The sequence below is a fragment of the Gordionus sp. m RMFG-2023 genome, chromosome 2 (genome assembly GCF_954871325.1).
Source record: "Gordionus sp. m RMFG-2023 chromosome 2, tfGorSpeb1-WG-v2, whole genome shotgun sequence".
Classification (NCBI taxonomy): domain Eukaryota; kingdom Metazoa; phylum Nematomorpha; class Gordioida; order Chordodea; family Parachordodidae; genus Gordionus; species Gordionus sp. m RMFG-2023.
In genome coordinates this window covers 58,313,664-58,339,634 of record NC_088776.1, presented here as the reverse complement: position 1 = coordinate 58,339,634, position 25,971 = coordinate 58,313,664, and the positions used below count along the sequence as shown (strand labels likewise).

At 29.3% G+C, this 25,971-nt stretch overlaps 1 protein-coding gene across 3 annotated transcripts; it reads right to left on the bottom strand.

Annotated features, from left to right (window-relative positions):
* Window positions 1-1,517: 1,517 nt before the first annotated feature.
* LOC135923661 (ubiquitin-protein ligase E3C-like) lies at window positions 1,518-19,283 on the bottom strand. Of its 3 annotated transcripts, none has more exons than XM_065458528.1 (21): window positions 19,188-19,283; window positions 19,094-19,147; window positions 18,974-19,048; window positions 18,786-18,932; window positions 18,610-18,734; window positions 17,981-18,099; window positions 17,616-17,802; window positions 15,272-15,858; window positions 14,543-15,029; window positions 14,103-14,350; window positions 13,538-13,695; window positions 12,332-12,442; window positions 10,096-10,222; window positions 8,653-8,910; window positions 8,026-8,220; window positions 6,993-7,243; window positions 6,401-6,669; window positions 3,692-3,806; window positions 3,223-3,379; window positions 2,782-2,915; window positions 1,518-1,893 (listed from the first exon to the last, which is right to left on the bottom strand). In XM_065458528.1, the coding sequence occupies exons 1-21, from the start codon at window positions 19,257-19,259 to the stop codon at window positions 1,642-1,644; spliced, it is 4,128 nt and encodes a 1,375-aa protein (XP_065314600.1). In that variant the 5' UTR covers window positions 19,260-19,283; the 3' UTR covers window positions 1,518-1,641. The 3 variants fall into 3 exon arrangements, with proteins under 3 accessions (XP_065314600.1, XP_065314601.1, XP_065314603.1); XM_065458529.1 differs by having other exon boundaries at window positions 14,543-15,026; XM_065458531.1 differs by lacking the exons at window positions 17,616-17,802; window positions 17,981-18,099.
* Window positions 19,284-25,971: the final 6,688 nt, after the last annotated feature.

The following is a 25,971-nucleotide window of genomic DNA, read 5'->3' as shown; positions in this document are numbered from 1 at the left end:
ACAAAATGTCTCACAAGATATCTGTCTTTCAGATTACGTGAGCATTGTTTCAATGCGATGATGTCACTTCCGTTAATAATTTACATCTTTCTCTTTATATATGTCGTATTGGAATACGCGGGGATTCGGGATCTCTCTATTTTGGATCATTTGTGGATGGAGATTCTTAAATTAAAAAATTTTATCTAACTGAAAATGTATCAGTGCATAAATCGAAGTTATGATTTTGATGTTACCAGGGATCCGAAACCGTAGCCGATGGCCATAATTCAAATAATAAACGGTCTGTGGGTTCGGTTCGCAAAAAAATAAATTCGGCTCAATTTTAACCCCTTAAAAAACCGTGTTTCGAACTTTATCGCATTGCAAACTTTTTAGAATTGTGTTTACATTAAAAAAAAAATTATAGAAAGATTTTAGCCAAAATAAACAATACTCAAGTCTCGAGATTTTGTTAATAGATGTCCAATCCTTTTTCTCTCTCTCCATATATGAGTAAAATCTTCAGTTGAGTTATAGGGTTAAACGTTTTTTTAAAAATCGAGTCATTCAACAACACTCACAACTAAGATTTTATTGATTAAAAATATTTTTAGGGTTGAACACTTCTTTAAGTTTCGGATAACTAACACCTTTAAATAGCGTAAACATAAAAATATCGATGCTGATCAATCAAAATTTAGATTGATAATCATTTTTTAACAGTTGGTCAAAAAGTTTAAACTAGTTCAAACCTTTTTAGAGGTTCGTTTCATGTTCGATTTATATTCAGTAAATAATAACGGATAATACCGGGTTATCGGTTCCTTGAATCCCTGAATCTTATATAATGAGTGAAATAGAGAATTTTTATTCCTGTATATTTTTTTCAGAGATAAACATCCCTTTTTTTAAAAACTTAGTATCTACCTTCGATCTAATTAGTACTGAAAAGGTAGACCATATGACTATTATTTATAACTGTTTGGAAATAGGGGTATTATATATATATACTTCATTTAAATTACAACCAAAAAGGTTAATCTTCTTCTTTTTTTTAAAGGAAGAATAAATCCTTTGTTTGACTAAAGAAGGAACTATGAACAACCTTAAATTGAAATTCGACATTAAACAATTCTCTTTAGTCTTATTTTATCGAGAAGCAATTATTATTCGTTATCATGGCTAAGAATGCCCGACCTCAACGAAAAAACCGTATAAGAAATCGTCACTGGCCCATTCTGGCAGGCCAATCTTTAATTTGCCACAATAACTATGGTATGCGATAAACATAACAGAAATTATAGAATAATTCTTTTTGTCCCTATATTTTCATATTAAACTTATTTTTTTAAAAAAGTTTATTCAAAATCGAACTTTATATCTATTCTTTCTTAATAATAAATTAAATTTTATTCTCAGACAAGATATCAATAAATACTATGTAAATTAAATGGTCCCTGATTCATGAATAAACAGTTCATTTTTTCTTTTAGCTAAACATTTAAAAAAAACAAATTAATAATTTTTTTCGGGTATAATTCGTTACATTATATAATTTGCTACACATTTTCATTTATTCCACTTCTTATAAAACTTTTAAAAAATTCATCGAATTTTATTTCCTCCTTTATTTCGGTATCTAGTGCTAATAGCTTTATATCAACTCAATTCGAATCCGGACATACTATTAATAGCGTATAATATTTTTCGGCGCATTGTGCTCTTGCTATCAGATGGTGGCAATTTCAACAAATGCAAACAGGTGGAGGCGGTCGGGAGAGTGTTAGAACTGGGTTGAATATTTTCTACTTGACTGATGGATGGATGCGATTGATTGGCGTTATTGAGAGGCGTAATATTTGCTGAATTGGATGAGGAAGTTTTTTGAATGTTAAAAGGTGGGTTGAGTTCCTTTATTTTTGTGAATTTTAAAATGAAATTATATAAATTTATAAAGTTTCTTTTTCTTTATATACCTATTATCGATATCTATTCTTAGGGTGACACAGATGCCGATAAAAAAAATTTTAAATTGGGGGGCGGGGGGGGGGGGATATTATTTAACCCAGTAATGGTAAGATGTCTATTTTTTTAAAATTTTAATTATTATAGTCTAACTAAGAATCTAAAAACCTTCCAAAGCAACCTGGCATCCTAAATAGGAATACTGAACATTGCAAATCTGTTTGACCATTACGATCATAAAAATAGCTAAAATTGTATATATAGGAAAAAACATTTAATGTATATGTTTATTGACATTTTATATATTTTATGTAATTTTTTTTTAAACAAGCTGTCTGGCCATGACAAATTTTAGATCATAGCCTTTTCTACAATTAATCGTACTTATACAATGTCCACAAAGCACAAAAATTTCCAGGTGTTTTAGTTAGTTAAAAAACTGACCAAGGTATCCCTATACTCGAGCCCCGTTTTTTCTTTTACTAGAAGGGATTTTTTTTTTACTAAATGTCTTAGTTAATCTTCAGAAGAAATGTAAGTAATAATTTCCTACCCCGAATTTTAGTTAAAAGGTTAGTGAACCTGAATCGAAAATCCTTTGTAAAATTCAATTCCTTAATACCGAACTTAAACTTTTTATAACTCTATCTGGCTGGAATCATAACCGAACTTATATATTTTAAAAAAGTTGGATACTCTGGGAAATAATTTATTTTAAACAAATTTTATGAAAAATAAGGGATATGGGTGGGAAAAGGTGAGAAATTCTAAATATTCCAAGAATCGCGAGGGTATTATAGGATCAGTATCTATTCGTAAAATTACTATAATTACCCTGAAACCCATTAAGGGAGGTCTAGAACTGCTAGTCACAAATTTTAACAATTTCGATAATTGGTCATGACCTAACTCGAATTCGGCTATATCCCAAAATAATTTGATAGACGGGTCATTTTCGTTGTATCCACCTAATATATAATATAAATATTTTCTTTTAATAAGATAACTAATATATTGTACGTATGTCCTCAAGGGTATGGTAAATCCAGGCCTATACTTTACTGACGCGGGCTTTTTTTTAGCGTAAATAATTTATAGCGCGGTTTTTTTTCATGATTTTACCAAAATGGTAACTCAACCACCATTAGAGTGAGTACTCAGTTCGTAAGTTTAAGACAATTTGGCCATGAATTTATATAATAAAGATATAAACAAATTAGTATAAATTAAGAGTATTTTCAAAAGTTTCCTACAAAAGAGAAAAAGATTATAAACCCGAATAAACGGTGTGTCGCTTCCAATCGGCGACGTCGATAGGGCCGGGCCGACCCCCAATTAAAATGTTGAGTTCTGAGGGGGTAAAAATTCCAAGCCAAGCGGGATCTATTACGTCCGAAAGTCCGTTGGCAAAAGCGTTGCAGGCAGAATCCAACTTTTCGTTTTTTTTGGGAGGGGGGATATATAAAATAATATTTTGCATAAATGACTTAATTTGTATAATTTTCCGAACAAATAGGGGAATATGGTGAGGGGTCCGAGATTTTAAGCGCCTAAAGGATTAGAAACGATTTATTCTTTAAAATAAATCGTCACAAAAAAAACAACACCTGGAAACAAAATAACTTATTTTTAAAAAAGGATATCTCATTACAAAAAATAAGTTATGAATTTACGTATAAATTTATCTATTCTCTTTTCTTTCTTTCTCTCTTCCTTTTCTTTCTTTAGTACACCCGTTCGAAACCTGTTTATTCAATTTGTAATCGCCCAAAAGGTAAACGAATTGCATTCTATTAGAACCGTTCACTATAACGTTAGAGCCACCGGGTATCAAATCGATCTTTTCTATTTTACCGAACCTTCAAAAAATATAAATATGATGGTTTTTTTTTAAAAAAAAATTAATATCCCCCCCCCCCTCTCCTATTTATTTTATTTATTAGGCTATGTCAAAGCCATTAAAATTGCGCAATTTTATGGCGCACACTTTTCAAGTGAAAATGGGTTTAATGTAAAACCTTACATCTGACCTATTTTTTCAGATCCGACCCGATTCGAGTGGTCCAAGCCGGTCCAATTCGGTCGAGTCAGAGTAACTATCCGAACCCGACTAAACCGCGTAGTTCAGGAGAATCGGGCAGGTTCGTGCAAAGTTCTTGTTATTTAGTTTCCACCACCTGCTATAATTTAACTTAGTTGTTTTTTCGCAGTCATTTTTAGAAATTACCAGTATTTTTTTAAAAAAATATATTATTTAGTTAATTATGATAACAACAAAATTGTCAGTATTTTATTAATTTTTACTATTATAAATAATAATAATACGTATGTAAATTAGGTTACAGTATAAAATATTATTATTTTTTGGTATTTTGATAGATTTACCAGTAAGTATATATATATATATTTGTTTTTCAGATTTATAATTGATTTGTTCAGTAAATATTTATATATTTTTTCTCCAGTAAAATAAGTAGATTATTTAAATAAAATTTACCGGTAAAATGAAGCCCATTTATTATATTTAAATTTAGAGATTTTTGATATGAAAATATATAAAATTATGATAACTATATAATGGTCTAATTTTTCAAAGGTCCAAAATTTATTACCTGTGTGTTACAATACCATTATAAATAATAAACGCCATATAACGGATTAAATATCATAAAATTACATTTTTTATTTGTAAATTTTATTTTAAAGGTTTGAATCGGCGATAAAGATTAAAAAAAAATTCAGTTCAAATGTTTTGTATAAAAAATGCTTATTTTTAAAATCACGAAAATGCCTTTGAAAAGATAGATGAGATGATATGCTATTAGAAAAATAATCAATTATCCGGTCAATGTATAAATCAATAATGTCTCCTTAATTTGGGGTATCTTAAATTTTAATAAAAGCACAATATAATTTGTAAAAATTCATTATCATTCATAAATAAAAAAATTGCCCTCTTGTAATTGATAGTAATTTAGCATTTCTTCTAAAGTCTAAAAGCACAGAAATAAGTCTCCATAATTTGGGAGTCTGTAGTACTCAATAACCTGAGTACCTACAGTATCAAAGAGTAGTAGATAAATATATATATATTCAAAAGTATGTTCAAGACTTTAAAAATAAAACATTTTTTATACAAAATATTTGAACTAAAAATATTTTTACCTTTATATATATATATATATGTAGAACCCATCATGTTAATATTTTTAGATCATATTTTTATATTCAACCCACAAGACGAGACGTTGCACAGTGAGACGATATATTAAGGCCATTTTATATTAAATACTGGATCATGTTATTTGTTAATTATATACTATTTTATATTTTAATACATTCTTCCCACCATAATAAAATATGGAAGAGAAAGAGTTTTAACCTAGGGCACCATGTAGATTTAGGGATGATTTTATTTTATCAAAAATTATAGCTACCCACCCAGCTAACCCAAATTGAAGTTTAGGATAAGTTTTGTTTTGCAAATCAAGAATCTTTCAATATAAAGTAAGCAAGCTATAATCATCTATTAAAATAATATAAATTTTATATAATTGTGGTATTTCTCATACACAACAACGATGTATCCCTTATAAAAGGGAATATAAAATTATTTGTCATGGTAAACGTGCCAACGATGTCATTCATCAGGGACTTTCTTTAACGATAATGAACTTATAATGCCGCATCTTATTATCCTGTCCTTATTAATAGCATCAACTTGGAACCAATTCCTACAATTTCAAGTATAAATAATACCTTCAATACAGAAACAATCCCTACATCTATATCTTCGAGTCCAAATAAGAATATTAACTCAACCTCTATTGTTCAGGCACAAGAATGGGTAGATAAATTTATGATGGAAAGTCTCCCACCCACAATAGCCCACATTCCAAAAGGTGCTCAAATCCTATATTCACAAAATCTATTAGCTATTTTAACCTCCTTAAATAAATAATAATGTCAAAAGTTTAGATATCTGGATTAAACTCTTATCATTTACATATTTAAATCTACACCTTCCAACATCTTAAATTGTCAATAAATTCTCCGAAAATGAAAAAAGTTCTTTAGGTAATTTCTAACTATCTATTTTCACTATAGAATATATATTCTTTTCAAAGCTTTTTCAGTTTATACAAAACAAAATTAACCATTTGCTGCTCCGCGTCAAACGATACGCCATTTATATTCTATATTTGCAGTCATTTTTAATGTAATAAAAAAATTATAAGGGTCACAATTCGTGGGACTTTTTCTCACTAGGCTTATTGGCCAGTCAGCCACTGGGTTTTCGATTTCTGGTATAGAAAATTCGGGACTCATACTTTAGATGTATCAGGAGTGATTAATTATAGTTTTAAAGGGATATAAAATGAAGATTTATTTTTAAAAAAAAAGGAGATAAAAGGCTTTCTAGCAAAGAGTATTATAGAAAATAGAATCATACCTATCTTCTAGAACGGAGAAATCCAGCAGGAATACACTTTCGATCTCGTCCGGCTTTGGGTACCGAGCTAAGTACATTAAATTCTTGTAAAGCACCGGTTCTATGGATCTCAAATCGTTGAGGTCCGTGTTTCTGTAACAAGTGGTTGAATCGGAGTAATTGGCTTTCTTATCTAACGAGGTGTGACGTAAATTTTTGAAGGAGTCGAGAATTTTGGAAAGGAAAAAATGGGCCAGGGGTAGTTCGACCAACAAGTTTTCGTAAAGGGCCTAAATAATTTTACCACCGTGCAAAAAAAAGAGGATTTATAATATAGCAAATTTCTCTTCTTTGAATTGTGTATTCGATATTTTTTTTCATGCCTTATTTTCTCTCACTCACGTGACTCGAATCAAATCTATTTGGAGAGGAAACGAGAGTGAGGAGGGAGGGGATTTATTTGAAAGAGGGCAGACTTCTCCTCTACCCCTCTTCAATGTTGTTATATTATTGTTTTGTTCCCTATTATTTTCCATTTACTAATCCTTTAAAATTCCACCCTTTCTTTAAAAAAAGGATAAAAACTAATATAATGGAAGACTCTATATTTTACTTTCCCCAGCATCCGGCCTAGGAAATAGTAATGCCTCAAAATTTCTTTCCTATTTCGGGCCATATCTTCGTCGTAAAATACCAAGCTGTACACATCGGGGTTGGGGTATATGGCCAAATTATCCGCGCCAAAATTGCCCTCGTTGATATCGCTGGTGTATTTCGTATTGGCCTTTTGAACGAGATTATTATTGGATTCTTTCGGTGTGGCCTCGTGGCGAATATTCGAAATCTCAGTTGTATCCATAGGGTCTATTGTTTTTTAATTTAATATAACCAATTTACTTCTTTCCTTCCTTCCAAGAATATATCGTAGTGTGAACTCGGATATTCCTGATAAAACCAATTCCCGATGCTTAAAACCAAGGTATACCGAAATTTCAACTCCCGGGCAAAATACATCATAAAAGTTTATATAAAATTAGGGTAAAAGTGTCAACCCTCATTTTCTATTATCATGTGCCGAGTTCACCATATTAAAAAGATGATTAAATGACAGGTCTTTTCTTTTAATCCTGAAATCCCTATTTCCCAACTTCATAGGATTTTCCATCTTATGTTTATGATTCTTTTCACTGAAAAGAATTCTAAGAAAGAAAGAAAAAGATATCTACCAATTTGACTTCGAAAGTGGGCATCTATGAGAAATTTTTTCTAGGCGAATATTAGGGTAAATCTTGAAATTAAAAGTTATACTTTTTATTTTGAATTTTGCATATTAAAAATAATTGCGAGTGTTAACAGAGATGCACCAAATATCGATATTAACAAGGTATCGTTTACCGATACTGAGCTATATCGATGCATTTCTGGTAGCTTCCAAACTCTGTTAAAAGACAAATAAATGAATAAAACACCATTTTGAACAATGTATATAATCATAATTTAGTTTTGTAATGTCATAACCCCTTCCCGAAGGTAATATTTCCTGGAAGAAATGCTTATAAGGGATTCTAGTTACAATGTTTCGCCCAGGTTAAGAGGAATTCGGTTATAAACTCGTTCTATAATAAATAAATAAAATCAAAATAAACTTTCAATGTCGCTCCTGACGCTATCTTCGTTATCGGAGACAAACGTGTGCTTGAAAAGGCCCCTGTTGGCGTCGAATGCCGTTATAAGGAGCTGCCCGAGATATTCCCTAAAAACTCCACCCCCATCTATCCCCGCTTCTTCTAGTCCCGCGCTATTTACCATCTTGACCCTCATCTTGAGTTTAAGATTGGGTTCTGTTTTTTGTTTTTTTTTAAATAAAAAAAAATCTTACCAAAATTTAGAATTTTACAATTATTTGAGAGAAAACATTCGATAACAATACGGAATACGTTGAACTCATAACCCCTTGTTAGACTATCCGTTACAAACGGGTTGAATATCCGATCTTGCCCTTTCTTCTTTCTTTTAGGTACAATTGTTTATCAAAGATTTTATGAGAAAATATTTGTTTAAACAATTATTGGGATTTAAAAAACAAAAAGATATTAAGGTTTCTGAGCTGAGCCCACAGAACTCAACCTTTAACGAACACCCTAATCGAACCTCACCCACAAATGTTTAAAAGGAATTAGACTCTGATTTTTTTGTTTTTTAAAATATGTTCCTTTTACGCCCAGTACGTGATAAAAACTAAAATATATTATATATATATTTAATCTTAAAACCATTGATAGGTGATAGCTTCTCGTAACTATCTTCGTAGAGGTGAGTTCTTCTGATCTTGACATCAACGGTCCAACTGCCAGCGGAGTCGAAATCGGAGAAGAGATGCCTCCTAGCGTTGGCCCGCTGGTAAATACAGGCTTTCTCGTAGTCCGAATACCAATTCCGAAAGAAGCTAGCCCTCTGTTCGAACGGAATAGTGAATGGTGCGTAATTCAAAATGGTCACGGACTTGAGGAGTCTGGGGTCCTGGATCAGGACTGCATGTTTCATGAGGAATAATTAAAAAAAGATCATAATAATTTAATATATTCAATGAGATTAATATAAACAAACTATTATATAACATGGCCCTTTGTTGCAATTTCGTTGTGCAATCCACCTGTGTTAATTGATGACAGTTCATGGAATCTAATTCAACTAACAGTCCTTACATTCCCGCCATAAATTCATGAGCAAAATACTCTTATGCGCTCTTAATTTAACATAGCATTCGAGCTAGTGAAACTAATAAATGATAGTTAAATAATAGCCCCTGACTGATAGCATTTATCACCTGGTCAAGGGCTCGCCGATGGTGTAAGGCCACAGGCGACTTTAGTTAGCGGACAGGTCAAATATAATCTTTTCTGCTCTAGAAAAGGCAAAAATTATATATAAAAAATAACAAATACTACAGCTTAACAAAAAATAGTCGATGCCCATAATCTCCAATGCCCTCAAAATGTTATTTGATAGTGAGGCTTTTAAATTCATCAATACTGTGGGTAGCAATAGACACAAGCGATCGTTTTTACAAAGTAACATACCTCAAAATCTGCCGTCTCCACCTTTTTGGCATTCCCTGCCTTAGAATGATATCTTAACTACTTACCTTCCTTTTATTAATTTATATTTCTCTTATAATATCTCTTCTTCTCCGTTTAATGACGATTTCCAGGTTTACCCAGGTTGGCCAGTGTACTCTCTGCTGATTTAATCATTAGGAAATTTTGTAGCAAAAATCAGATGCCTTTGCTGACATCAACCCCCTTTAGGTGGTTTTTACACCCCGTCGAGAAGACGGTTATCCTACTCTAAACCCAGACCACATGGAACCTTTTAGATCTCTATTAGTCGCTAAAAGATGTTGCATCTCCCCTGCCACGATGATACTGAAGGTAGGATTTGAGGGAGGGGGAGGATTTATCTTATAATATATGTTATCTATTTTTTTTGCTTATGATATTATTCGTTATTTTTTCATCGATTGATTCGTCGTACATATTTTTGCTTCCTTATTTTTGATTTTGAATAATTTTTTTTAAACTTATTTTAATTGTCCTAAATTTAAATCTTTTTACCAACATCTGTTCCGACCAGAAAATATTTTTTTACACAAAATGTCGGCCCTTAAATATTTTTTTTGCGTGAGTTTTTGGTAAATTGTAAAAAAAAAATTATACTTTGATATTTTGTCGGGGACCAAAAATTATCATCTTTTTTGAAAGCCATTTTGGCACCCTTTTCGTAAACGGTAAGAGGGTCTTTGGCGTCGACGTTGAAAAGTTTGTTAAAATTTTCGACGTTAGTCTTTTTCATTTTTTTTGGAGATTTTTAATATAATAATTAATACGATTTTCATGAAAGAAAAGGCGGGAGTATGGGGGGGGGGGGGGAGGTAAAGGAGATATAAGCAAGAAAAACAAAATATTTTTTTAAAATAAATAACTCTATTTTATTTAAAACATTTTAATTCATTATATGAGCCTTTTTTTCTATTTCCGTTATCTCTCATCTTATACACCACATTTTTTAAAGTCCCGCGAAGCTGTCCACCAATGACCCGAGCTGTAACAATACCAATAAAATATTGGCCAATCGTGTGGCATCCACGAAAGAAAACGACTGGTTGAAGAAATCCATGGGGAAAAAAAAACTTTTAGAAAATTCTAGCATATTAGCCCAAAATTATAATATAAATTTTTTTTTTATTTTTTAAATTTCCTAATTTATAATTCAAAAAGAGAACAAATTATTCGGGCAGTTTTTTTTATTAAAAAAATGGGCAGTAAAATAAATCAAAATGGACAGTATTTTGATTAAAAAGGCAGTAGGAAAAACATTTAGTAGACATTTTAGATTTTTGGGCAGTTAATATATAATTTTCCAGGTTATCATATTCTTCTTACTTAGATTATTTTGTCCACCAATTTCTCTGCAACCAATACGCCAAAGCGAGTCTTACCATCATTACCTCCTTTCCAGAAATATTTATACTTTTCACTTGCCCTGCCAATAATTCTTGCGCCATTACCTTTCCATCTGGTCTCTTGTATGCAACACACATCTATATGCCTTCTATGCAATATATCGACCACTTCTCCCGCTCTTCCCGTCATGCTCCCAACATTCCATATGGCAACTCTTACTCTATCTCCCGTAAACTGGTTTCTCCACATATTATCAGGTCGTTAATGGCCGTGTGTCATTTTTACGAATCGTGGTTTCAGCAGGTTTTCCATTTCTTTTTGTCGTAGGCGGATGAGGAGGCTCATGGGGGTATTTTCTGTATCTCGAGCAAGTTTTAAAAATCGGATGTCCTTCCTAACATCAACCCCTTTAGGTGGTTTTTACATCACGTCGAGGGAGACGGTGACCCTATTCTTGATCCAGACCACAGGGATTTTAAACCTCCATTAGCCGCCAAGCCACTCCCCCGCCATGATGAGGCTGAAGGCAGGATTTTGGGAGATTTAATTATTATGTAGATATAAAGATTTCAAATTATTCTTTAGATTTGCTCAAACGACAAAATGTGCAACAATAAACTGCAATTCCATACTAGATCTAATTTTTGTTATGTTTGTTAATTTACTAATTTTTATATATTAGATATGTAAATTTTTATAAAATATTCTTGATAACTTATAATAAACGAGATATTGGTATATTAAAAAGCTCTTGCTGTATAATCATATGTATGTTTTAAATAAATATTATTTATATATATAAAAATGAATTATTTTCAATAAAAAGCTGCAATTCCATAACATATACGATATTTTATTTAATTCACAAACATTTTCATATTCGATATATTAAATTTCATATTACAGTGTTGTGATGATTTAATGAAACATGTTGAAGATTAAATTAAAACCCATCTATATAAAAATATTCAGTTTGCAAAAATAATTAAAATAACACAAGGAGGAATAAAAGAATTTTTAATAATGCTTTGTCTATATTTTAATTATTTTTGCAAACAAAATATTTTTATATGGATGGCTTTTAATAATCGTCAATATGTTTCATTAATCATCACAACACTGTATATACTTGATAGCTAATGATAAAAAGATATTTAAATAGATACCAAACATCTTTCAAATAAATATTGTAATATAAATACAATTTTAGTTACAATTCAACTTTAATTTTTTTTTACTGCTTAAAATTATATAAATACAGCCCAAATTGTTTATTTTTTTGATAAAAGAATACTGTCCATTTTGATAAATTTACTGCCCCTAAAAAGTCATAGCCATTTAAAAATTCGGAGACAGCTGATGGACCAAGTGGAGCTAAGACGAAAAGCCTATAAACCGTCTTGAGTCGCGTTGGACATAGGCGGGACTCTATAATCTTCTATCCCGTCCCTTTCCAGCAAATAAATTTAATTTATCCAAAAGAACTTACCTGATTAATTTGATCGGAAATGACGTAATTTTCGATCAACCATATCTTAGGATCCGTAAATTCTAACCTGGAATTCCGTAAATAGAGTTTTCTCAGGAGGGATGTGCAAATCTAATATTAAAAAATATATATCTCTACTATATTTATTCGATTCTTATATCTATTTTAAAATTCATTCATTTTAAAGCCCCCCCCCCTCTTAAAAAATAAAATCGCATTTTTGTCAACTTAGCAGGGATCGTATATTCCTAAGAAATGCCTACAGGGAATGGAATAATAATTAAATTTAAAAATATATGTTAGGTGAAATTTGGTCATATCATAACAAGATTTTAAAACACCTATAATAATTAATTATTATTATATATAAATTTAGACTATTACTTACACGACACGTGGTCGGTAAATAGTCCCATAATAAATAAATATTTAAATCGTCGTCCATATATAAAAATTTATGTGTACTCTTTTTCTTAACTGTAAAGCCAACTCTGCTCCATATGGTTTTTGAAGAGATCAAACAAATGACATAACAAATTTATTTTAAGATAATTTTAAAATTTAAAAATTTAATTATAATTAGAGAAAAACTACATCTCACCAAGCCTTTGACCATATCTAATATATGGTGAATTAACTAGCTAACAGCAGGTCTTGGCCCTTACTAGATATTATAAGTATAACCAGTTTTAAATAATTTTTCAGCACTAGGTTATCTACCGACTAGTGTATTTTGTAGCACTAGTCCTAAATTTAACTGCCGAGTAATTTTTTTTTTATGAAACAACGCATCTAAAATGTATTATGAAGCATCGTTGAATGCATGACGCCATTTTGCTTTCACAAATAATGATTTTGATATAAATTATTTACATATGGAAAACCGGAATACCAACCATATTTGCATTTATACACATTAAAATGAATGATCGTCAGTTAATATAGTATTATATTATAATAATATGTCATCACGCAAAATATCGTTTCTAAAAATTTTATTTTAAAAATTCGCACATTAAATCTTTTATCGTCTGCTTACTAGGTCGTATTGATACTGATTCATTTCCTTATTTTAAAGCTATAACTAATATCATACATAATATGTTTAAAACTTCCCTCTGTGATTTATAACTATACAAACAAATCGTTGCCTACAATTCATAAGATAGGTTATTCCAAACATGGTAGAATTATATATATATATACCTTAAAAATTTTCACCCAGATATAACGGGACGTATAAAAAGTAGCGCAGTTTTTCTTGACCAATAAGGTAACGTTGAGAGGAATCAGGTAATCGAGAATGTATAAAGTAAAACGTTTGAACAACTTGATGGTGTCCAAGACGTTCAGGAGGACTTGTTCTGAGAAAGGGAAGAAGAAGAAAATTTAGTCGCTAAAAAAAATTAGGGTTCATTTTCCGATTTTTCCCTTCGTACTCTCATCATTTAAAAATTAGCAAAACTTCGATGACAGACACTTACTAAGTATAGCAGCATGTGCGACCTATGAACCTTCCGAAAACCATCGCCCATATTTAGTTATAAACGTCAGGTTCATGTGGATGTGACAATAAGATTCGATATTTTTGGTGTCACATATATTATCGATTATTATTAAATCTATTTTTGTGATATGACCACCCCCCTCCCTCCATTTATTTTCTTAAGCATCTATATTTCTTTCCTCTCTATTTTTCTATCAATCTTTCTATCTTTTTACCCCTCTCATTTTTTTTCCTTATTATCGTCGTTATATGTCCAAAATATACTTCTATAATACTCTGGCAACCTAGAATTCCCATCTTCTCTCTCACTACGTCTAAGCCTGCAAATGTTTCTAAGTTCCCCGTCGCGTATAGTGCTAAGAGTCAGACTCAATAGATGGCAATACACTTCGACGTTCCTGGTGAAATCTATGAGGAACCCTTTAGGGTCAGAACATACAGAGGAGGGCGAGGTTAGGTGATTGTCCAAGTAAGGTGTCTGAAATAGCTCGTATAGCGATTTTCCCGATCGACTACGAAAAGGATTTCGAAAAAAGAAAAATTTTAATTTAATAATTATTGATGAAATGATGAATCCGATTTTCCTAGGCCTTCGCTGGAGTGGGCTACTTATATCGACTTAAGTTTAAAAAAAAATGGATGCTAGTACTGAGAAAATGAGTCAAGTAATTTACAACCAATAATTGAATGTATGAGAAAATAACCCAAAACTATTGGTTTCAAGGGCAGGTTTGATACCGAAGCCCCATAGCACGGCAAGAAACGAGTAATTGTAAGCCAGTTTGAGTAGGAGGGCGCCTTCCTTTATGTTTACAGTGGAGTCTTTCCTGTCGCTTTTACTGTCCTCTTCCTGGCAACGATAATTTATCAGCATCAGGGCCGTGTAAGCTACCGTCACGATGTTCTCCATGCTTGAAATCTGGGTGGATTTCGCCGTGTCCTCGATGCCTGATTTATCAGAATGGGGCGAAGAATTTTTGGTAGTTATGCGTTCGCAAAGGTAGGACAAAAAGGTGTTAGTCATTTCGACGTTGAGATCGCTATTCAGTAAGCATTTCAAGTCCTGTAACAGGGTGGCAGGCTTTACGATTACGTTTATGTCGTTTTTATTGGGGGATAAGTCGTTATTGGGCTTTAAGAGAATTAGATTTTCGGCGTTGGTTTCGGTCGATGTACTGGGTTCCATGTCTTCTAAAAAAAATAGTTTTTTTTTGCATAGATTAGCCAAAAAAGGTGACCTTATTCAAATAAAAGTGGCGTACATGAGTCGGGATGAACCGCACACCAAACTCAGCATAAAAATAATTATACCTCCACCTCAGTTAACCGGCCAAAAACCTTCCCCTTTGACCCAAGGGGGCTAGGGGGAAGTCGTTAGTTATTTAATTCTATATTAAATAAATTGAAGGAAAAAGATATTTAAACCCACTCACCATCTTCGTTATCCGATTTATCCGACACATCGAATTCTTCCACCAGGGGCGATAAAAGCCCTTTATCCACCGCGATATCTATATTGTGATAGATATAAGCATTATTCATGTACTTCGTTTTAGTTTCCGCGTTCGTCCCAACATTCTCCCCGGATTTCTCGTCCTGCAAAAATACGCCTTGCTTGGAGGAAAACAATGAATTATCCAATAATCGGCTAAGAATGGCGAAGTGCATACATGTTAATTCGTGATTGACAGTCGTGCTACCATTAATATCGGTAGAATTTCTTTGGCATACAAGATTTCGATGAAAATCGGATCCCCCTACTAAGCAGTGATAGGCTATCCGACAATAACTATTTAGGAAGTATATTCCACCCCCATCGATGATATAATCGTGTTCGGCATTTCGCGCCATTGCAAAGGTGGTATCGGAGTAAAGATGAATCAAAAATGATCGAATGGGGAACACATTTTTAGGCGCCAAAAGATGGGAAAAGATCAAATGGTACGTTTTTCCCATTACGTAGCACAAAGGGGAACTCAAGACCTGCGAGCAAAAGTATCGCCACACGGTATTACGGTCTCTTAGTTTACAGATAAAATATCAATAATTAATTTGAAAAAAATAATTTCTTCAGTATTTGAAGGTTCTGTCTGCTCGTTGAAAATATGATTTCTTAGTTTGAAGGAAAAATTGTTGAAAATTTGTCATTTCATATTTTTTATGGAATAATGAAATAAATCTACCAGCTGAATTATAAGATGTGATGTGACAAAGATTATGTTTATTTTAAACGAAGATAAAATCGTTTCCATTTCTATAAACGCATAATGATCAAGAAAATATATAATAAATTAAGTTAACATAGCATAGTTTTATTCCTCATCACGTGATTGGTCTGTAAAATATAATGAATTTCCTCTTTAAAATTATCAAAAATGAATGAATTTAAAAAAATTAATGTTATAATTGTATTATATAATTTATTTTTTATCTATCTACACCTACTCAACTTATATAAAACTATCATTCCAAATTTGCAGGTTTGTTAATGTATATAGATACAAAAATGTTGTATCTATATCTAGATAAACTTTTATAAAAAGTATCTATAACTATATGTAGATACATTTTGATAAAATTTTATTTCAACATTTATTTATATTAAAAATATTATTTGAATTAAATTTCTTTTAATAATAATATGTCCGAGTTTATTTCATTACAAAAACTAGCAAGACAAATTTTACTTTATGCAATGGATGACGGACAAAGTGACAAATATTATTTATTTAGTTTATATTAATTTTCAAAAATATAATATCACAATTTTTAGATCAATATTTCCGGAAGTCTCCGAAATATTGTAATCAAACTAAAGATATATTGTTAACTAGATTCTGCTAAAAAAAATTATTTTGATTCCTATTGAATTTTTAGAGATGGATGGATAAAAAAAATGGTGCAAACAGTTTATTAGTTTTTCTATACGAGGAATAATTGTATATTTTATAAAAAAAAATTATATATATTTATTGTAAGATTTTGAATATTGCCAAATATTGGAGAGTATGACAATTACCTTGGTTATAAAGATAAATAGGCCATTCCCTTTTATACTTGATGGTTACGAAATATGAAAAATAAAGTTTCAAATAGTTTTCCGTACGTTTGTAATTTTGGGACATCTAATGGGAGGGCATATTCCAATAAATAACCATAAAAAAATATATCAGAGTGAATCGATGCCATCTTTTTTGGTGGATCCAGATATCTAACCTGGTACCAACATGCAGCCTGACAGATCAGCACAGACTATCAAAATCAATCCAATTGGGAAAATCCAAATAAATGCTTAAATTTTTTATCTTTATATAAGTTATAGCATTTTTTTAAGGGGGGGGGGGAATGGATAGCATACAGGACTAGTGATGAGAGAAAATTGGCTTGTTGCCAAAAATAAAAATGAAGCACAATTATTTTGCGTCATTACTTGCTGAACTATGGCTGTTTTTTTTTAATTTACAAACAAAATCCCGCTAATGTAATTGCTCCCTTAGGACATAGGCCTGGTGTACATGTCACAGAATTACCAAACGTAATTAATTGACCAATTACGCGAGGAAGATTAGCAATTATTTTATATTAAACAATGTGTTAACTACTTAATAGTGCAGTTGGTACATTATTTACACTTATTATCAGCTAATGAAATCGAGGATTTCCATTATGATTAAACACTTGGTATGCCCTATATATCAAGATACCTCTGCAAAAGAGAAAAACAAGAATATTTAAACAATTTATAGTTTTAAAAAATATATAAATTTGGTTCATTACTTTTGATGTGGGGGAGATGAATTCAAAATAATTTTGTCCTGCACATTATCATCCATGAGATATATTGGATAAAACATTAGATACAATGTAGATTCAATTTCCAGAGGAAGTAAAATGGCATCACTGGGTGAATGAATAGTGGGTGGGCATCTATTGACCAAGAAATTCAACAGGATGGAAAAATAGTCTATAATTTGAAAAGGCTAATTTGAATTATTTTGGAAGAGATATCAGATGAATATATTATTAAAATTTTTTAAATTTAAATTGTGAATAAATTCCTTTTGTTTAAACCAAATATTTTTTTTGCATATTGAGAAAATGATGTGTATGAATGTTTAAATATAGATAAAATAAATGCTAACTTTTTGTGACCATATACTTGTATAAAATTATCTTATCATGAAATTCAAAGCCTTTCTTCATAGAATTGGTTACTTCAAAAATTCTGAATGGTATTTGATATCTCCCAATATCTATTGCACTTACAATTAAATATATAGAAAATTGGTTAAATATATATAAATTTTCACTAAAAACTATAAAATATTTTAAAATAATAAATAAGAACTAAAAATAGAAAATAAATATTTAAAAAATTAAGAATGAAATGTATTAAAATGATAAATGAATCTTCCTATGTGAATTTCAATTTAGATTTTTGTTTTAAAATTTGAGGGATTTCCTGTAAGAGCTTAATTTAAAGGTTTATAGAATGAAATCAGATCTTTCACGCCAAAGTGGCCAAGGGTGCTGACTACTGAGATAAAAAATTTTATTATGATAGATTGGACAATTTTTTGATTTTGTTGACCTTTTATTAAAGGAAATCTCAAATATCTATAATTAAATATATATCTGAAATATCAATAGTTAAAAATATTAATTAAACTTATTTTATACTCATACATCAATAAATTACTTTTATAACTTAATCATCTAAAATATACCTTTGCTAATTGGATAAATTTAAATAATAAATTATTAAATTTACTTTAAAAATAAGGAATAAAATTTCCCAATCAGATGTATTTCACCCTGAAATATAATTCTAAAGTTTAAAGATCCATCAAATTCTTTTGCAGTAATTATGTTCAGATAGGATTTACCCAAATTGAGCTGATATAAAAATAAGTGATATAATAGATTTCTTATAAGTATCTAATGTACCAATCTATCAATATCCAAAGATTTATCAAAAAAGAAAATAATGTGAATTGCGCAATTGTAAAATCTTTTATACAACTCACTACTATTTAATGGTGTATTGTTTAAATCTTTAAAAAGTTCATCATAAGTATTCCTGTGGTGTAATTTCTATTTTTGAAATTTAGCATAAATATATCTTATGTCATTACCTGATTTTTCCTTGAATTATAACCTCTATAAATAGCTTGAATTTTCACAGCACTAATATTTTTCAATCGCAATAACTATAATTAATCATGTAATTATCTTTATTTCATTTAAACACATACTTCACGTTGCTTCCTTTCAGCGTAAACCTTATTAATTAAGTTTTCTTTGACAAGCTAATATTATAAATAGATATAGATATAAAAGAGAATTTACATTTTTACTAGCCCCTCTTAATGATTGCACAGGCTTCTTTTTAATCTCGCCCTCAAACAGATTCATTTTCATTTAAAAACCGTATACTGGAATCTCCACAAAAAAAATGTTATATCAGCTGTTTTTTTATATTGCTAGAAATATTTATATGGTCAAAAATTTTAACAACTTACATTAAAGAAAATAAATATATTGTAGCAAAATATGGAAATGGAAATTATTTGAGATGTCATTCTCATGCAATAAATATTAATGAAGAATTAACCATTGGAAAGAACAATAAATATTATATCGTATTAATTACAACTATATATGTAATTATATAATTGCAATATTAATAATTTTAATGAAACTTACTTAATATATCATTTTAAATTTGTTATTCTAACTACATTTATCTAAAATTATTCTTTTACAGTAGAATATAGAATATATTATTATTCAATTATTTTACATGTCATTCTTATAGAATCGGTAATAATAAAAGGTATAACTTAAAACATTATTCTTATGCAACATCATATGTAATTATATAATCATAATATTAATAATTTTTATAAAAGTAACTTAATATATGCTAAAAAAATGAAACAGATTTTAGGGGAGCCCAATAAAGGATTTTATTTTCGTCAGCAGATTTTTCTAGAAATCTGACGGTCCAATTTTTTAAGCATTTACTCATCTCTAGGGCGATATGTACTTTTTTTAAATATATTTTTTTCTTAGTTCTTTTTTATCTTTTTCCCCATATACGTATATTGTTTTTATATTTAATTTTTAATATATCCTTATTTGTTTTTTAAAATATATTTTCATTTCAATAGTATATATATATAAATGTTTGCGTTATGTTTTAATTTTTGTAAATAAGTTTTTATAATAAAGGGAGAGTTCTTCTTTAAAAAAAATATATCATTCTAATTTGTATTTATTTAATCTTGTAATTAGTATTATTTATAAGGTCGTTTTAATCTATATTGATTATTTTTCATATATATTAAATGTATTATTATTTTAATATATAAATTAATAAATATAACTACTAAGGGCAAGTTTTTATATAATGTATTGATGAGTTTATTTTTTTTTAAATAAATTTATTTATCCCGTACTAGGGGGAAGAATGATTAAATTTTATTCTATGTGATTCATGCTAAAGCTCTTTTAGGGTTAATCTAGGCACAATATTATATTAATAGATATTCTATTATTTATCAGATAACTTTTAGTTTTTACCAAACTATGCAGTTCAGATTAAAGACTTAATGTTTAAGTTTTTAAATGAATTTTTTTATATTTTTCTAATTCTATTGATTATCATATAGAATTAATACTCGTGCACCACATTAGGTTAGCTTAGGTAATGCAATAAAGATAAGGGTTAGTGTTTAGATAAAATCAGGAGAAATACTGATATTATTAGACAGTAAAACCAATACATTCGGTAAAATATAAAGGACACTTACGACTGCTGAGCAGATCGAAGTAGCTAATAAGTATCTTTTAGCCTTTACCGAGTTACACGGTTCGGATTAAGTACAAATACCAAATCCGGGAACATAGTAATTAGCCTATGGCCATGCTACAAAGGCAAAGATAAGGGTTGAGGTTTATATTAGATTATGGAAAATACTGTATTTATTAAAGACCGAACCCAATATAATATACTATATTATTATTATTTTAGAATATAACATTCTAATTCATAAATGTGTAAAATTGCTAGTTTAGAAAAATATATATCATATAAAAAATAGATGTATTTTTCACAATGATCTTAGATATGTAAGCAAATTTGGGCTATCTTTTTTGTTTTGGCTAACATGATATCAGCAATATTATCAAGAAAATCAACATCTTATAAAATTATTAGCTCGAGAATATGGGAAAGAGGCACACTCTATAAAAATGTTTTGATTTGTTCATAACATCAAAAATGATTAAAGAGAAACAATCAAAATAAAATAATTATATTTTACTTTGAAGCTTTTCCTTTTCTTCCATTAAACTTTTTCAGCAAATATAACTTATTATGATTTGATATTTGATAATAGGAAATAAAATAAAACGAAATGATATTCACTAGGAAAATTTAATTACTTCTTTTTATTTTACTTGCAATAAAATATTTGCGAATAATTACGAATATTTATATATAAATAATTTCGAATAATACGAATAATTTTCCTCATTATTCATATTCGATTCGAAATTTTGAATCGAATAATTGTGTTATTCGTATTCGTAAAATACGAATCGAATCGAAGATCAAATAACAAATAATTCGTTTTAGGCCTATATGGTGTCGGGTAAAACGGCCGAAGGCCCGTTAAAGGGGGTCTGGGGGGGGGGCGAAGCCCCCAGGCTTTCATATGTATGGACCCCCTCTAAGGAAAATTCCTAGCTACGCCACTGTCCACCATTGTAAGCCTTTGGCTATATTCAATTATAATAATAATTTTGGGGATTCACTTATTTATTTTTTTTATAAAAATATGTTTTTTTCTAAAAAATTTAAATTTTAGTGGTTATTTTAAAATGTTATTAACTTTTACTAATTTTTCTTTCAAATTACAGTGATGATATATTGTTAGGGAGTGAGGTCTATTAGCCTAAGATAATATATTGTTAGGGAGTGAGGTCTATTAGCCTAAGATAATATTTACGAGAATAGATAAATTTGCAAAGAAGGGATCCCCTCCACCCTCGATTTCGTGCCTGAATGGTTGCTACACTCTATTACGGTGATAAGGTTGCATTTGAATCTTGGTTGAATATTAGGAATTTTTATGTTAGAATTAGCAAGTTTATAAACACGGAGTGCATCACAGATTTGTATTTAATTTTGATCATCTCCTCACATGACGCATTACCATATGCCCTGTAAATTTACTTAATCACTTTATCACAACCTATGTAATAGAGTCCTTGGACAAATTTTATTATGATAGCCTAAACATTTTTTAGAATCTAGAATATAAACTTTAAAAAAATTACCCCCCCCCCTCCCCTAGGGGCTCAGCCAGAAATATTTATGAAGATAAACAGGCAGTATAAAAACAATTGATATTCTATAGAAATTTGAGTCTTTCATGACACAAGGCGTACTTGTTTAGCCCTGTGTTTCATTGCAAATCTGTGTCCTACAACTAAGTTAACGACTGGGTTATTCAATAAGATTTCTCCCTAAAATACGTGGTTTTACATAAACTAATTATCTTCATTATTTTAAATTGTCCTCTGAGCTATATTTTCTTCTTCTCAAGTATAAAATAATTTTTTTTTCCTACTAATAAAAAGAAAAATGACAAAAAAAATATATATATAACCTTAAGGCTTTTTAATATAATTTAAATTTCATAATTCATAAATGTCTAAAAAAAAAATTTCAAAATATTTCAAATTTTCGTGGTCAACAAGGATATCATAATACAATACTTTTCCTAACATTTATTTTTTTTCCTTCTAGAAAATCGAAATTTAAATATACAAGTGTTAAACGGATTTAATTCCAAAATATTTCCATATTTTTTTTGAAATTCGTTTGTAAATAAAGCTATTTAACTTGTAAAAAAAATTGATAAGAACATATAGATCTGTTTAGTGTTGTTAAACGGCTAGATTTAAGCCGATTTTTAAAAGCGGCTAATATTTTAGCCGGAAAAATAATTCCTAAGCCTCGGAATTTCGCTAATAGATTTACATACCTTTGTGTCATCTATCGGCAAAATCTTTAGTCTTGCATAATATTTTTCTGAATAAATCATTTAGTTAGCCGTTTAACAACACTTGATATATTATTTTAACAATTTTTTTTGCGAATTTAAATAATTTTATTCTCAAATAAATTTAAAAAAATATGGAAATGTTTACCATCAAATTTGGTCAACACTGCATATATATGTATATGGTCAGAAAAAAATTTTCTAAATAATTCTTGTTTTAATTTAGTAATTTATTTAAAAATATATATATATTTATTTTTATTTTTCTCTTTTCATCTTCATAAATTTCCTCATATTTTTTTGATCAAAAAATAACAAAATATATCTTCTTTATTTTCGGTGATTTTGTATTTTTTTTTTAATTGATTAAAAGATTTGTCATTTTTTTTAAAAAAAAGTAACGCGTTTTTTGTTGTATTTATTAATGTATCAAATCATTAAAAATAAAAACTATCACAAAATTCTTATTTTTTTGAAGAATTTTAATACTAATTTAATATAATAAATATCATGCATTTATATAAAATATATATAATTAAAATAATAAGCGAATAATTTGAGGTTATTATTATAATTATTATAATAATTTTTTTCTTCTTTAAAAATAAATTATAAAAAACAAAAACAATAAATTTATTCACCTGAAAAAGAAAAAAAAAATTTTATTTAAAAATTTTTTAAGATTTTTCCCAAAAAAATGTACAAAAATAAAAAGAAAGTTCAATAATTATAATACTCTATTTTTAGTTGGAAATAAGGGGGGGGGGGGGTAATATGGTTTAACTCTTTAGGGTTGGGTTAAATCGTGCTAGTGTCATCCGATATGTACTAGTGTATATAGGGGGATTTTTTAGAATTTAAATCGTTTTGTAGTAACACATTTATTAAATTTTTATTTTCCACAACATTTGACTTGATCATCACTATTTTAAATTAAAATGACCCCGTGAAAATGTAAATGACACAATTATTATGTAAACCCCCCCCCCCCCACCCACCTCCTCTCCAACCATCATGTTGAGTTTGGTGTTTAAACCAATGACATATATAATACCTAGCCTGACGTTTCATTCATTAAAATGCATTTTTAAGCATCTTCAACTGGACCCGCCATTTTGGTAACATATATAGTAATTATTCTCACGTTAAAAACTACTATTAAATTGATAACTTGCTTCCTTATCATCTCGATGATCCGGTAATTCTTTAATAAAGTTTGCATCAGATATAGGAAATAAATTAGGCTCTCGTTTAAAAATATTAATAATTATTAGTGTAACCAAGATGGCGTCTCCAGCAGATTTGCATTGATGTACACTTTTAATGAATGAATCGTTAGTCTAGGTATTATATATGTCATTGGTTAAAACATATGCTGTGGGGAGAATGGGAGAGGGGGTGACAAACAATAATTTCAACATTTTACAGATTCCAAGAGACCTTCCTTACCATAATCAAATTTAAACAATTTTATATATCGAGAAAAATGTATTTTTTTATTTTGTAGCAGGTTTAACCCAACTAAAAAAAAATTAACCGGCTCTCTGCTCATTTACTTATAAAATTACCTAGCCAGCCCAATGTTTTAAAAATGATTTGATTGGTTGGTTTACGTTCCTTATTTATTTTATTTAAGTATTTATTATATATATATATTTTTTTTTAAAAAACTTATATATAAATATGCAATACGGATTTTTTTTTCTATTCATTTTGCCCCAAAATATACTTTCAAATATATCTGCTCAGCATTTAGAAAATATTTCTTAACCCGCCCACCAAATGTTTAAGTTTTTTTGTTAAAACCCGTTTATTGCAGTTCTCCGCCATGAATATCAAGACAGCTTGTTTGGGATAGGGTTCTAAATCGTAAAAAATTGAGAATCTTACATTATATCTCAGAAAAATTTTTAAGGCAATATTGAAAATAATATTAGAAGTTAGGGAAAATTAAACACAGTTATATATAAAATTCTTAAGGCGGTGTCAAAGCTGAGATTATTTATTAAATTTATTTATCCTGGGACTATTCAGCCTATTAGCTATGACACCTTATTCTGGTTTTGGAGTGTGTATATTGAATAAATATTGCTTGCAAATTTAAAATTATTTTTCTGAAAAGCCTATTTTCATTTTTAGGCTGTTTAAAAGGGAGCTATATTTACCATTTTTTATAAGCAAGTGAGAGCTAGATAGACAGCTGTTTAGAAATAATCCTATCTTTGACCATGCCTAAAAATAGGGAAATAGCTATTTCCTCCATTTTAGCGATTTTTTTTTAAATAAAAAACTCAATAGAACTAAAACATATAGTTTTCCTATATATTTTAAAAAACGAGGTTAGAAAGGTGAATCTTTTATTTTTATTGGAACAAATTTAAATATTTTATTAATGGTTCTAATATATAAGAAATATGTGAAGTTTGTATAAAACTAAAAAGTTATTAACGTGAAACTATATAAAAAAAAATTAAAATTTTTTTTAAGAAAATCAAAATTGTGTTCCTAAGATGGAACAATAATTAAATTTAAACATGTTTATTTGTATGTTCTGCATAAGGAATGAGAATTCTTTAGGTTTAATGTGTCTGTAATTTTTGTGAGCTAAATTTATTTTAAAAAAAACGAAAGGTGAATAGATCAAACTGTCCGTTAGTAGAAATTGCAATTGGCGAGAATATGCTGTATAGAATAAGCAAGTTGCTAATTATATTTTTGGGAAAGGATGAATAATCCCAAAATTTGCCAATAGCACAGGGGATAATGGTCTGAATGTCAGATCTTTAGCCGTCACCTGTTGAAAGATGCTGAAGTTCTTGGTAATAATTTATTTATTAAAGAGTGTCCTTGATGTCGGAAAAAGAATACTAAAAAAATTATGAATAATGATAAAAAAAATTAAAAAAAGGGGGTAAAGAAGAATTTTCTATCTCTTTTTTTTTGTTAGTTATACTTTCAAATTATCTTAAATCAATATATATATATATAATTTAAAAAAAACTATTTATTAGTAATTATTATATAAGTGATTTAATGTTAAAAAACTTACATAACAATAA

Excerpts from the sequence above, each read along its gene's own strand:
- LOC135923661 (XM_065458528.1), bottom strand. The coding sequence starts at position 19,259 with ATGAAAATGAATCTGTTTGAGGGCGAGATTAAAAAGAAGCCTGTGCAA. Across the intron at positions 7,244-8,025 it reads CGTCAGGAGCGACATTGAAA|ACCCTATGGATACAACTGAG; the intron begins GTTTATTTTGAT and ends AAAAAACAATAG. Across the intron at positions 3,380-3,691 it reads ATTACAAATTGAATAAACAG|TTGGATTCTGCCTGCAACGC; the intron begins GTTTCGAACGGG and ends AAAAACGAAAAG.